At 40.1% G+C, this 15,167-nt stretch overlaps 1 protein-coding gene across 49 annotated transcripts in view; it reads left to right on the forward strand.

The window, feature by feature from the left end:
- Positions 1-15,167, forward strand: part of GPHN (gephyrin) — a 534,893-nt gene that overhangs the window by 480,831 nt on the left and 38,895 nt on the right. For all 49 annotated transcript variants that reach the window (XM_065592887.1, XM_065592897.1, XM_065592862.1 and 46 more), the window contains 3 exons: positions 3,860-3,918; positions 4,141-4,294; positions 6,722-6,843. In XM_065592887.1, the coding sequence (XP_065448959.1) occupies positions 3,860-3,918; positions 4,141-4,294; positions 6,722-6,843 (335 nt within the window). The remainder of the gene's footprint in view (positions 1-3,859; positions 3,919-4,140; positions 4,295-6,721; positions 6,844-15,167) is intronic.

Raw genomic sequence — 15,167 nt, forward strand, 5'->3', positions numbered from 1 at the left:
AAGATTAGTAATTTCTGTTTTCTCATCCCTCTCTCATCCTTGTTTTCTCATCCCTCCCTGGTTGTTGAAGCTTTAAATGAACATGGAAGGCAACATCACCACTAAATCAACACCATACATCGAAGATCAGAAGCATCTCAATTTGTCTGGTCACAAATCATATTCGTTTGAACTCTGCAGTTTAGAATCACCAACTATCAGACACTGATGGCAAAATATAATCACACCAACTACTCAAAGTTCAATTTGTTTATTGAGCATTTACCACCAGAACAGAGGGACCAATGTCAAGCAATCATTACAGAGGGTCATCCTCTTGCCAGAACATCCCTGCAGGCCTCTTTGGATGCCACTGACAGCTGCTTTCTCTGTTTCTACAGTGATAGTCATGAGAAGGGCCTACTGGCTTCAGCACTCAGGATTTCTGAGGGAGGTCCAGAATACAGTAAAGGACCTTGCCTTTGACAGCTTAAAATTTGTTGCGGAGAATACAAAAGAGTCTCTGCATACATTAAAATATTCCAGGATTACTTTGCATTCTCTGGGAGTTTACACAACTGTCCATAAAAGGAAATTTAGTAAATCCCAGACAGTGCAGAGATCTCGTCCTGTTCAATTCTCCAGCTTCCAGAGACCTTATGAACCCCAATGAAAGAGGCAGAGGTTCAAGAAAAAGAGGCCGTCTGCTGCACAGGCATCGACCTCACAATCCTCCTCATCAAAAAAACAATTTTGATGGGGTGATCAAGGTTCTGAGTTACCCTTACTAGCTGCAATGGTTCACATACCTTCCTTGCTTCAGGGACCACCTTTCTCACTTCCAACAATCTTAGAAGCATATCACTACATACAGGTGAGTTTTGGAGATCATATCAGCAGGATACTCCACTTTACTTTCCTTCCTATACCCCTTCCCCCTCCCTCTTCAAAGACCCCTCTTGTGAGCATCTTCTAGAACAGAAAATAGACTTCCTCCTGAACTTAGGTGCTATAGAAACAGTTCCTGTACAAGACAGAGGGAAGTGATTTTATTTGAGGTAATTCCTGGTTCCAAAAAAGAATGACAGGTGGAGACCCATTCTAGATCTAAGGCTCCTCAACAGGTTTGTGAAGATACAGAAATTCAAAATGTCAACACTTGCAGTAATAATACCATCATTGGACCTAGGAGATTGGTTCTTGGTCCTCAACGTACAAGATGCATATTTCTATATAGTGATTCACTCTTCCCACAGAAGGTTCCTGTGTTCCACTCTAGCTCAAGACCACTTTCAATAAAGTGCTTCCATTCAGTCTCCCTTCTGCTCCCAGAGTGTTTTTGAAGGTTCTGTCAGTCGTAGCGGCTTATGTTTGCAGAAAAGGGAATCCTATTATTCACATATCTTGATGATTGGATGCTAAGGAGGTGCTTCTACAGCAAGATCTCGGTGGCAATTAGCACTATTTCTGAGCCCGGGACAGCAGTTAAATATTCAGAAGTACACCTTGACCCTGGTGCAAAGATTGGAATTCATAACTCGATGCGGTAGCAGCCAAAGACTATCTCCCAATTCGCAGGTTTACAACCCTATCAAATGTAGTCATTATAGTTCAAATCAGTCTCTAGACATCGGTCAAAAACCTGGATCCAGTTGTTGGGGCATATGGCAGCTGGTACTTGGATGGATAAATTGCCCTGTTCTATTCACACCCTCTGAAGAATCTGGCACCAGCCACTGTTGGAAGACAGGATACTGGGCTAGATAGACCATTGGTCTGACTCATTATAGCCATTCTGCTGTTCTGTCTATACCATCTATCTATGAAAATGGTCTTTGTAGTAACTATATCATCAGCCCTAAGGTTAGGGGAGATTCAGGCTCTCATGACTAATCCACTGTAAACAGTGTTCAGTAACGACAAAGTAACTGCTGAAATGTCTATCTAATAATATTACATCACGTTATGAGTTAGCTAGAGGTGATCCACCCGTGCAGGTTACAGCTCACTCCATCAGGGCTAGGAAGTTTCTACAGCTCCTCTGAGACACATAGCAGTTTCATAAATTTGCAAGGAAGCAACATGGGGTCAGTCTTTCACCTTTCATTATTTGAGGCCTTAAGATCAGATGCCCACTTTGGCAGAGGTGTCCTGCGATCAGTGTTTAAATAAGACTCTTAGCACCCATGTCCTGATCATGCCCTGTTTGCAAGTCACCTGGAGTGAAATATATATGGACAATCACTCAAAGAAAGAACGACTACTTATCTTACAGTCACTGGTTCTTCGAGATAAGTTATCCACCTGGATTTCCATGATCTGTTATCTTTTCCAACTACTATGGAGTATTAGACCAAATGGGATTCTATATTGTCAAAAGAATGGAGGGACAGTGTGGCTCACTCCACTCTTCATGCCTTCAGTTTGGGGGGATCTTGAGGGCACCCAGGATGCAAGCATGATCCCAATGAACACTGCTAGACAAAAGAACCCAATCTCACAAACATGGGGCACATGCACACCAAAGTGCAATCCATGTGGACAACACATCTTGAAGAACCACAGTTACTATGAGGTAAGTAATTATTCATTGTCAGAAGATTAAGATTGCATTATCATAACTCTTAATTTATTGGTGTTCAGAGGTTTACGATTAGACAATCTCCATATTCTGGGAGAATACAAGACATCATGGGGAAACTTTAACTCTGCAACAGTGTTTTTGGGTGTTTAATTTAAACCAAAATCCTTTCTGCTTCTCTTTGATGTCTGTCCTGATGAAAATGCCAGATTCTCTGGCACCTTTTTTAGAAAAGTAAAGTGTAATCACAGTGTGCTGTCCAACATTGCCTTACTCTACAAAACAGGTTCTAATATGCAACATGCCAAGGTAGGTATTTCTGAACACACAATGGCTTGCCACGTTTGCCTGCATTGTAAAACAAGTGTCTAACTCATGGCATTGGGATGCCTCAAGTACAAAAGGTGCTAATACAAAAATAAAATTCTTCTCCATTCTCAGCACAGTACAAATTCAGTGCTGCTGACAACCTACCACTTTCTCACAGCTGAGCATTTTTATCATCCACCCACTTGCAAAGTTTATAAAATTAAATATTTATACATATCTTGTAGTCTTTAAATTAAACTGCCCCAGTGGATTTATTGGTATTGAGCAAATCACCAGAGCATTGAAATCCTGAGTATGTGATCACAAAAGTTCTATCAGAAATCAGAGCTCAGGCTTTCCTACCATTGTCTTGTTCACAGTACATAAGCATGACATATTAACTGCTCTCTGATGTTCTGAAGAGGAGAAAAGGTCCCTGTACTACAGAAATTCCAAATAACCCCACGGAAATTTGGGCACACGAATAGTTGCTAGGGTGGGTTTTTCCTTATTGCCTATCTGTTGGCGTAGTGCCATATGCTTTACTACACTTCTTGATTTTCTCTCTGGAGAGGCTACTTCTGAAAAGGGGAAAGAATCCCTGTGGTAAATGAGATCAACACACAACCCAAGGATATTGTATGGGGAAGACACATAAACATAGCACTCTTAAAAAAGCAAGGCAAAACTATGCATTCAGTGCAGGTCCCTTCCTAGTGAGCTCAGCTGGAAAGTAATTATTTTAAACTCTTTAAATTAGAGCACACATTGTAATGCACTCATGATCAGCAGATCAAGAGAACCAAGAGGATGCTTGAACCATAATATGACAGAGTAATCGCTGCTGTGAAGAGATCAGACTGTGGCATGGCCATTTTGTGAACCATTAACAAACAGTGCAGACTGGTGAGAAATAAAAGCTGATTAATTTTGTTTGGTTAACACATTTGGAATTGTGTGACTTTTGTTTGTTTGTTTGTTTTGTTACAGGGCACTGAAGAGCTAGAAGTACGAATTCTGGTGCAGGCTCGACCAGGCCAAGATATCAGGTCTGTAAATAACCTAGTTTTAAAATACTCTAATATCTCTTTAGAGAATATAATGGACAGTGCATTTTATAGTCATTGTTTTACCATAAATAGCACTGAAATTTTGAATTTATGACCAGGGCACAGATGCACACTCCTCGCTTGGAGCTTGACCAGGTAACGAGAGTCATTTTGAATTATATTCTATTTTTCTTTCTTCTTTTTTTGTGATACGGTTTTCAGACCTATAGGACATGACATTAAAAGAGGTGAATGTGTGCTGGCTAAGGGAACCCACATGGGTCCATCGGAGATTGGTCTCTTAGCAACTGTTGGGGTAACAGAAGTAGAAGTTAACAAATTTCCAGTCGTTGCAGTCATGTCAACAGGGAATGAGGTAAGAAAAATATCTTTAAACTCAAGACTTTTTAAATTACTTTCTTCTGCAAGCACAGGAGTAGTATTTTGGATAGTAATTCCCATCCTAATTCCAATTGGGCGTGTTTTAGTGGTGCTGAGCACCTAAGGATCAGGGAAGCAGTTCACATGTTTATGCATAAAAGCTCCCTAACCCTCTACACACAGGTCCCAAAAGAGATGATGCCTACTCTTAGCAGGTATATATTGTAGGAAGGAGCTGTGCATGAGACTGGTCTCTGCCAGAATATCTTTTTTAGCATATGATACAAAACTGTAGTCCTACACATGTTTTGTTTGCAGGGGCTTCATAGAATATCAGGGTTGGAAGGGATCTCAGGAGGTCATCTAGTCCAACCCCCTGCTCAAAGCAGGACCAATCCCCAACTAAATCATCCCAGCCAGGGCTTTGTCAAGCCTGACCTTAAAAATCTCTAAGGAAGAAGATTCCACCACCTCCCTAGGTAACCCATTCCAGTGCTTCACCACCCTCCTAGTGAAAACGTTTTTCTTAATATCCAACCTAAACCTCCCAAATGCACTATAAAACCCAAATCCTCAGTAAAACTAGACGTTATTTCTTCTAGTATGTTCACAGAAATATAAGCAGCACCCAGCTGGTCTGTAATTGTTCTCTTATTTCTAATACTCTTTGCAGAAGTTTCAAAATTAGAAACATGAATGGCAAAGGATTTATGAAAGACAAGGTAGGTAAGGTAATACTTAGTTGGTCCAATAAAAGATATTACCTCACCCATTTTGTCTCTCTAATATCCTGGGACCAACACAGCTACAACAACACTGCATTCAAAGGATTTATACTAATACCAGGGGAATTTTTAAACACCTGGTTTAGGTACTTGTGGGCAATAGCCCTGTGTGGAAGATGAGGCATTTGGACCAATTTCTATAAAAGACAACTTATATCTTTAATTGAATTAAAAGTCCTCATCTTTACCAACTAGAAAATCACTTTTATTATTGTAGCAACTGTGCTGTATTTAAAAAATCCAGTTACCTCAAACGTGCATTTTGACCTAACATCTTGACTGTGCTCTTCTGAGGCAAACCTTTTGAAGTCTAAACACTAATATAAACCCCTGGCTGTATTCTCATCCTACTGAAAGCCTTTGATGTGTTTAAGTTTTAAATCTTTGATATGTAAAATAGAACCATAAAAATAAAGCTCTGTTCGCATTTGTCCAAACCATTTCTGATTGATGCACCCTGTTGAAATACTTAATGCTTACACAACCCCAATGAAAATTATTCTGTGACTGCAGAATGCCAACCCACCTTAGGCTGCAATCTTAACAGATATCCTAAGATAGGCAGGAGTAAGCTGGACAGTAGATACCTCCAGAGAAAGTCCAGGGTGCCCCAAGGAGTGGTGGTGATGAGTTAGTAAGTGAGACTCTTTCCTGTGAGCATCTTTTATATAACATTTTAAACCTATATCCTGCCTGCTTGTGTTCATTAAACATCCTGTGGAACTTTTCACAAGAACGGGGTGCTAGTCACAGTGTTGTGACCTAGCCAAGGTCGAACCTGAGTTATTATATTCTTACTACCTAACATCCTCACTGTAATTTCAATTGATATAGCATTCTCCTTTACCTCCTGTCCTCAACAGCTGTGTTGCTGGATGCTGTTAATCAGCACTACGGTCCATCCCAAAGGCCGAGGTGTTTCAGACATGGGTGAAAGGATTCCTACTGTAAAACATGTCTGTATGTTTGTTAGATACTTTGGCATCCTTCAAGATGAAAGATGCTATGTAAATATAAGATCATTATCATCAGTGCCAGCTTTCTATCCCTTAAAAATAACACCGTTTTTCCATCTAAAATAGATATTATGTTATGAATTACATGGTTGGCATTTGAAGCTGTGCTTATGTTTTCATCTGTTAGGCTACTGTATGTTTCCACATTTAAAATGTGTCTTTCAAAGTGAGTAGACACTAGACTTTATTATTCTTGGTCACTGCAGCATCAACACAGATCCTTAAAGTTTCAGTAAGATAAGAACAAGCAGATCTGTCCATCAACCTGGAAATAGTTACAAATTTAGAGTTTGTGATTTGATTTATACTGCGTGGGGTTGGAAGCCTGATACCCCATGAAAAGAGGGTTTGCAGACATGGATGCACTGAAACAATTTAAGAGAGAGAATCCTAGAAAAACTTATTATTTTGCTTTGCCAGTGTCTCAGCCACATATCTTTTTGGCTTAAATTGCTGCATAGTCTGAATTCACAGAACCTATTTACAGACACACTCTGATTGACTTGTCATAGGTGTCTGTCAGCAGGAACCATATCCCACTTCAAAAGCAAGAAGTTTCCCATGAGCAAAGGCACATAACACTCTGAAGAGACTGACTGGTAATGTGGCTCTGTTTTATAGTTGTTGAATCCTGAGGATGACCTCTTACCAGGAAAGATCCGAGACAGTAACCGTTCAACTCTCCTAGCTACAATTCAAGAACACGGCTACCCAACAATCAACTTGGGAATTGTGGGAGATAAGTAAGTACCACGTGTTAATAAAGATTTCCATCTGTTGTCATTTCATGTTCACGTGTTGCAGTTTAACGCAGCAGTGGGGAAAGAAAACATGGCACAAGCTACATTCACTATGCAGCTCACTTCAAGTGCTACAGCATTGTGAGGGTGCTCATTTTGGAAGAGGAGTATTTTTATTTTTCTTCCCAGTATAGAGTTTAACAAGCCCCATCCTAGTAGTAAGAGGAATAGTCTGATAAGGATGTTTTTAATGAGAGATGTTTGTCTTGTTTAGTCTTCCTCTTGTTGTACAATTCTACCATTGCCTCTACTCTCTCCAGTTTGGGCTGAGTATAAATTGGGACAGGATAACAAAACCAGCACTTGAATGGTGAAGTGTTTTGGTATCTATTCATGCAGCCTCATCATGGATATAAGCACACTGTATTTAATAAGGCAAGAACCTGCATCTGGGGAATATATGCTACAGAAATTCCAGTTCCTGATCTTTAAGAAGGTGTCTGTCACACAGTTTATTTTCCATATTGAGATTAATTTAGAGGTTAACTTTTTGTCAGATTTCTTGAATCACTATCTTATGGACAAGGCCCCACTCTTGACTGTGGGATATTGCTAAAACAGAATTCCAGAAATGCATCCGAGTATGCAGAAAGTTTTTCAGTGCCGTCCTCCAGTGAGCTCTCTGTTTTGACTGCTGTTACACTTCTGTGATCAAGTCCTTTTATTCATCTGACAATAATTTCTCCTTGGTTCTAACTAGGAGAGTTCTGCTTTCGAGAGCTCTAGCAGAAATGTTCGCAGCCTTTGGTGCAAAAGGTTCTAGATGTGTCAATGTGAAATCCAGAGCTTCCATGTCAGGAGCACCAATTCTCAGGATGCAAGCTTGTGCCTCAGTACAAAAAAAGGTCCAGCTGTGCCAAGAGATCCTACACCTGCTGATACAGGGCAAGAGGAATGCTCAGCTGGTACACAGCACTTTGTGGCAGCCTCATAGAAGTTTATGACTGATCATGGCGGCTGAGTATATACTAAGTCTCTGGAATCATCAGCCCAGTCTCTGGACATGAATATGTATGTGGGAGGGGGTTGTTAGAGAATCTGGAGATTTCAGTAAAGAGCTGTCTGAAATCAAATGCACGGGAGGATTCATCTGATGCCAAATACATATTCTGTATGGAGGAGCACCAAGAAGGTAACTCTTCATGGGATGATACTACCTTTCCCTAGTTTTTCCAACATAAATCCAAGATGGATGATTTTTAGTTGAATTACAGTACTGCACCCTGGAATCCAATGCTGTGCCTTTGGATTCATTCAGAATAAATGTTTACCAATCTATGGTTACAACCCTTCAGATCATGTACTGCCAAGGCTTCATAGCCAACAGTCAGATGAAATTATCAAAGAAAGCCTTTACTCTGGTCATTTCTCTTAATCCTTCCTGTAATCTAATCCAGAAAGGTGTAGATTTAGCTTGGGCAGCTTTTGATGTGAGTGGTATGATTTCACTGCCTAGAGGTGGATGCCCACAAGTTTGCTTTGCTGCTGACCTCTGAATTCCATAAAAAGGTCCAGAGAGAGCCAAAGGATCTACAATACACTAGAGAGAATTTGTTTTGGGGATCAAATGGAACCTCACTGCAGAAGACAAAGGAAACAATGGCTGTATTGGGTTCTCTTGGACCTGTGTTTTCTCTGTTCGGTCCCTTGTTCAAGGGAGGAAACGGAAAGTCTCCACTTTAAAACCCAGGTCTCAGATTAACATATGGCTTCAAGGATGCTCAGTTTCCCCTGCACAGGACACTTGGCTTCAGCAGTCTCTTTCAGCAAGCATCAAAACCCAAAGGGTTTTTGAAGGATTCTGGAGCATTTAGTTAACCTATCATTACCAGTAGTCTGCCAGGACCTATTTGTCAGAGGTTGACCTGGAGCCTTTTACCCATGATGGCCCTGGTCACTTCTGACACATAGGCCATGAGCATTGTTCTTTGGGGCTACAAGATCAAATTTTCCCACCCCCAACCCCATCTTAAAATGCTCTTTGGCTCCTTTATATCAGGAAAAGATGATGCAGGAAATCCAATCTGTCCTGGAAGAGAAAGCCTTCAGATTTTCACCATGAGGTGATAAGAATAAGGGGTTTTATTTCAAGTGCTTCTTGATAGTCAAATCTGGGGACTTTAGCTTAACTTGAATTTCAAGGAACTGAATAGCTATGTAGTCAAAGAGAAATGGTCACCCTGCGAGCCCCAAAGCCTCTTCTATGGGAGCATGAACAGCAGTGTACTTAGGACCTTGACCTGCGCACAGAAATATTTCCCAAGCAACAGAAGTACCTCATATTTCTTGAAGGAAACAGCATAACCTATTTTATGTATTTGCCTTTTAGACCAGTATGGGCTGGTCTTTGGCAGTTGTCATGGCCTAACCGCACAGGATGGGAATTAATGTGTTCCCCAACTTGGATGATTGGCTGATGAAGGACACCATTCTCTAGTGTATCAAAAGATTAATAGCTATCACCACTGCTTTGGAGTTAGTAGGGTTCACAATAAACTACCCAAAGCCCCAACTTGTCCCCAGCAGACAACTGGTACCTAGAAACCCTGCTAGAAACAACTCAACTCAAAACCTCCCTGTCCCAACACAGGATCCAGGATATCACCAATCTGGCAGAAAGGATATGGATGAGTCAGCAGGTCACAGTTTGAAACATACTATATGAATATTGTTTCTAGAAAACACAGCTGTATTCATAGGACAACTCCATATGCAGTAACCACAGTGGATCTTGAGATCCCAGTGGAAGCAAGCCTCACAAAGACTTTCACATTGCATCCAGGTAAATCCAGATAATGGATCTCCTGTGGACCTGTCTGGCCTGGTGGAAATCCAAGGCAGTTTTCAAACAGGAATGGGCTTCCAAAACCCTCCTGTTCAAATCACAGTGACCATCAGTGCTTCCAGCCTGAGATGGGGAGCTAACACAAAGGGACTCTACAAGGAGGTAAGCTGATCTCTACAGAAACAACTGCACATAAATGATTTGGACATAAGTCGGATCATGTAGATCAGAAACCTAATATCCCAGAAGGTGGCACTTGTTCAAATGGACATCGCATCACCATACTTTACATAACCAAGCCAGAAGGCACCAGATCACACATTCCGTACCTGACGGAAGAAAATGACACACAGGCTGAGTTAGTCTGTAACAGATCCTCCTGAGCGGTCTCTGGATCAGGAAGTGGCAGATCAGCTCTTCCACCAACTAGGGATATTGGAGGTGCCACCCACTTAAACAAGAAACCGCCAGTGTTCTCATCATGGCACCAAAAAGAAACTGCATTAGCAGTGGATTCCATCCTCTGATAATGAAGCTCCTGAACACCTTCCCATCAGTCCCTCTGGTAGCACCAGTTCTGGCAAACCTAAGAAGAGAGAAACGCTTAATTTTCCTTTTAGTCCCATACTCTCCCAAACAGGTCTGATTCTAAAATCTTTTGCTATTGGCTAAAGGGGATTCCATCAAACTGAGATTCTGACCTCAGATCATCATGCAAAACCATTGTGCCTCATTCGATCCCAATCAGGAAGCCCTTGTCCTGACAGGGTAGAGCTTCATATACACATTGTGTCTAAGCAGGTGATTCATGTCCTCCTGCCATCATGGAAACCTTTTGCAAGGACCTACGATTCCAAATAGAAAAAAAGATTTGCAATGTGATATAATTTGTCCCTGGGGAACCTCTTTACTTTTCAAGCACAAAAGTTGTTTGTCAGAACCTAGCTTAAAACAAAGTAAACTCCATCCAGATATGTCTCACCGCATTTTAGGCCTCTCAGTCAAAGGTAAACAAGTGTCTCTGCAGCCCCTTACTCTCAAGTTCATGAGGGGCTTGACACATTAAAAAGCTCCTTGCGTCTTGGGATAATAATATGATCCTGACTACGCTGATGAAGATCTGTTTCAACCACTGAGTTTGATACTTGGAAAGTCATTTTTCTGGAGGCAGTCAAGCCCATCAAGAGAAATTTGGGGCCCCGGTACATCATGTTTGGTGGATCCCCACCTCCTTCCATTTCAACCTACTTACAGACATTTTGAGAGGGCCCTAGAGTGCAGGGCCCCAGTACAATTGTTCTCCCTTTTCTCCACTCTGATCAGCCCTGGACGCAGTTAGTACAGCCTAAAGAATTACTGAGCTTCCAGATCTAGAGAATGACTACTGAACTTTATTTTTATTATTTGATGCTGTGGACTCATCTGAGATTCCTCACCAAATAACTTTATTCCACTTAAATGAGCCTATTGTCCTTATAACATTATTTCCACACCAAATGCCCATCCTGGGGAGGCTTTTTCTGTATATTTGTCAATGTCCTTGGGTTTCTACTAGGGTCAAACAATTTACTTTAGAAAACCACCCAATTGGGTTTTTTTAAAACATTTTATGCTAATTCATGGTGCAGTGCTGTTACCAAGAAAACAGTGTCTACATGGGTATTTGAGTGTGTTTCCTTTTGTAATGACCTGCTCTGACTTAACCCTGGAAGGCCACGTCAAGGCACATTTGGTCCTAGGCAAGATTGTGACTACTGTCTGTCTCAGAGGCCTTGTTTAGAGCAGGATTTTGATGAGTTAGCTAACACATGTTAATAGCTTAATGTAGACAAGGCAAATACACCTCTAATGTGTTTATTTGATCTAGTTAAAGCCTCGGTTCCCTCATAGCTAAAGTCTACGGTTTATATATATATAAAAATACTGGGAGATATCTTTATAGAGAGGAAATTCCATCTGCTTCTTTTAAGAGATTATTGTGACACAATTCTCCCTTCACATTTTGGGAATTATATTCTTTAAGTGTTTTCCCTGCTTACACCTAATTGTTTTTTTTTCTTTTTTCTGGGGCATACTTTTTTAACTTGAATAATTTTTGAATTACCTTATCATCATGGGAGCTTCACTTTCTATGCGATTGAAGGAACTGATTGGAAGGTTTAGAGGACAACATTAATATACTGCAGGGTTTGGCACGTAACATGCAGCAGGGGGCACAGATCCTAATATAACTTGTTAATGGTGCTCTCCACGATCAGAATTCTTTAAGGACTGTAGAAGTTCTACCAACCTCATACTAAGCTAAAAATCAAGAGTGAGAATCCTTTTGGAATGATATCTGCAGAGAAACAGTTTTTCAGGTAAGTATTTTTCTCTTTTATCTCAATTTTATGAACCATTCACAGGTGTTAATTTAACAAAATAGCTCATCCAGGTTAAGGATATTCCTGTTGGCAGCTTCTCCATAGCCCAATACTATACGGTGCATGTATGCACATTCCAGTCAAATATTTGAAAGGATCAGGAGATGCTTGAATATCATGATGGTCACTGCAGAGCACTTAGGTGCACTTTAAAATCATTCTTATCACTTGTGGAGTTTTCAATGGTCCACTCAAAATTGGACATAAAGCCACACTGAGTACTTTGCCACTTACTCTATCTTTTGACTTCAAATCTATACCTACATTTTATTTATTTTCATTATTTATTTCAATGTTGTTAAAACAATTTCTGAGCTTCTCTCCATTGTTTGTGTCCATTCTCTTGGCCTACTTATAAGGCTTGGTATGCAAAAAATCAAAATATCAATTCACAAAACACATCTATCTGCAGTGAAAGTCCAGGAGGTCTGGAATACAAGAGAAGAAGAACCAGCCTGGAGAATGAAGTGGGGCTGAACCTAGGCTAAAAGCTAAGCCTCCCTCCCAATATATGAAACCATATTGTTTGAGGAGCAGACATTTCAAAAGTTATTCTAAGAGGTGAGGCAGAATGAAAAGAAATTCCTGCAAGACAAGCCCAAACACAGAGCACACAGCAACAAAGTCAGAAGCCTAGAATTCTTTATCTTTTGTTCTTGACCTGGTTTCCTACATCTCCAGCCCTCTGGTTTCCCAGATCCACTTCTTGCTAATATAGTCTAAGGGTGACCTTCATGCTGAAGGTGATATACAAATATTACTTTTGACTCTTTTATTCTGCATGAACAGGGTCAAACCAGGCTTATAGTTGCATTTAATTTGCTCATAATCTATGAAATTGTCATCTGATTCTGTGGAAAACTATTATTAAAAATATGTGCATCTTTGTTTTGAGTAGCTGATCTCCATTAATTATTTATCATGGAATTTTTGTGTGTGTTTGCTGCTTTTAAAAGTTTTGTTCATGGCCTTCCTTGTATTTACTTTCTGTAAAAGTTGTACAGCTTAGCCCTGGAGAAATGTGCAATAAATTAGGCCAGTGTTGCAAAGGGTTTTTTTTAACATAACCACGCTCCATTTTTAGAAGTTCTTCTGAGGGAGCCCCTTTAAAATAGTTTACTGATGGACCTCTGAATCTTAGCCTCTGTGCCTGGTGAGTTTAATTTCCTTTCCTGTTGTTTACCTCTCTTGTTTACCTTCTGTTTACATGATAAATTTGCCCCTTCTATGGGTTCTTTCCCTAACTGTTGTTTCCCCTGATCATTTTACACTGTAGCAGCTGTGTAATGTTAATTGCTTTCATCTGTATTTTTATCCTGCAATCATGAAGATTCATAATAGATAGAGAGGGAATTGCTACAGAATTTCATCAGACACTTCATAAACTTTACATTAAATGCATCTTGTTGAATTGCTGAAAAATATTGCACACATTTATTATCAGAATAGTCATAAATTCAGAGGCAGCCTGTCTTTCTTTTACTTTGTGTGAAGAATCAACATATAGGTTTTTTGTGTGTCAGAAGTAATTATTTCCACACTGATGATATAGTTCTGTAATGACACATTCTTTGACATAAAGCTCCCAAGGGACATCTAAATCTTAAAAATCATCATTGCTATTATGACAGCATCACTTAATGATATCCCCAGAACGAAAAGCTTTGAAAAAGCTCCTTCTGTGTTTTAGAAAGAATACCAAGGCCTGACTCATACCAGGATTTTAGTCTACCTGAATGTTACGCTTGCCATCCAGGAGGTCTAAACCTTTTGTAGCTGTGTCTGATGCATATAATTACCAAAATTTTAATTCACAGACCATGAAGATCACTCAGGGGTGTGTGTGACATTTTAAGGCACTTGTCACTTTGGAATATATATCACCCTGGTGTTAAGCATACATACAGAATGTGGCAGCAGAACTGTAGGATCTTGTCTGCACTAAATATTAGTCTGATGTCCACATAAGACAAAATTAAATATGTATTCCAAATAGTATGATATTTATGAGTATAATTAAACAAAGGCTACTACCATCTGTTAGACCTAGTGGAGAGGCAGGAATTCAAGTGCTGAGTTGTTAGTTTCTACAGAAGTGTCTTCACTTCTAGATCTGCTCAAACAACATTGTTTTTATAGATTTCAGTCATAAGTTAAAGCATCCAGGGATATCCAAACCCAGTAATAATTTGAAAAAAGTTGAGGGTTCAAGGCTGTTACAAAGAGGATGGTGATCAGTTGTTCTCCATGTCCACTGAAGATAGGACAAGAAATAATCACTTTAATCTGCAGCAAGGGAGATTTTACATTGGATATTAGGAAAATCTTTCTAACTATAAAAATAGTTAAGTGCTGGAATAGGCTTCTACGGGAATTTGTGAAATCCCTGTCATTGGAGGTTTTCAACAATAGGTTACAGCAACACCTGTAAGGGATGGTCTAGGAGGTATACTTGGTCCTGTCTCAGTGCAAGGGGCTGGACTAGACAATCTTTTGAGGTACCTTCCAACTCTACATTTTATGATTCTATGAAACATGGAGGCTCCCTCTTCCATTAAGCCCTGTCAACCAGAACATTTTCCTTTCCAAGCGTAAATGTTTTGTACATATCACAACTTTTTCATGATCATTAGTCCAAACTTTATTGCAAATGTCACTCTGATGTCATCCCTTCCTCTCTGTTTATGTGACAACCCATCTTGTTTTAATGTGTGTACTTGAACCTGAAAGCACAGAGCAACATCTAAAGGTCAGAAATAAAAGAGCTTCTAAAACTGAGATTCCTGTGCAACAGGTTATCTTCTATAGCAGGTAACAAACTATCCAATGTGGCACTCACTGAGGGTGAAATTTTCACCTATAAAGAGGACCAGTCATTTTGATGGTCCTCACACAGGCATGAATTTCTCCCTGAATTAGCAACTGTTTCTGAAGAGCACAGCACAGCATCAAACAGCAAGCAAATAGTGAGGAAGGTACCACTCTTGTTATATTTGATGGTACCATGAATCTTTATAATTTTAGCTGTTACACCTCCATGATGGGGAAAAAAACCACAA

Source organism: Chrysemys picta, chromosome 4, assembly GCF_011386835.1.
Source record: "Chrysemys picta bellii isolate R12L10 chromosome 4, ASM1138683v2, whole genome shotgun sequence".
NCBI lineage: Eukaryota > Metazoa > Chordata > Testudines > Emydidae > Chrysemys > Chrysemys picta.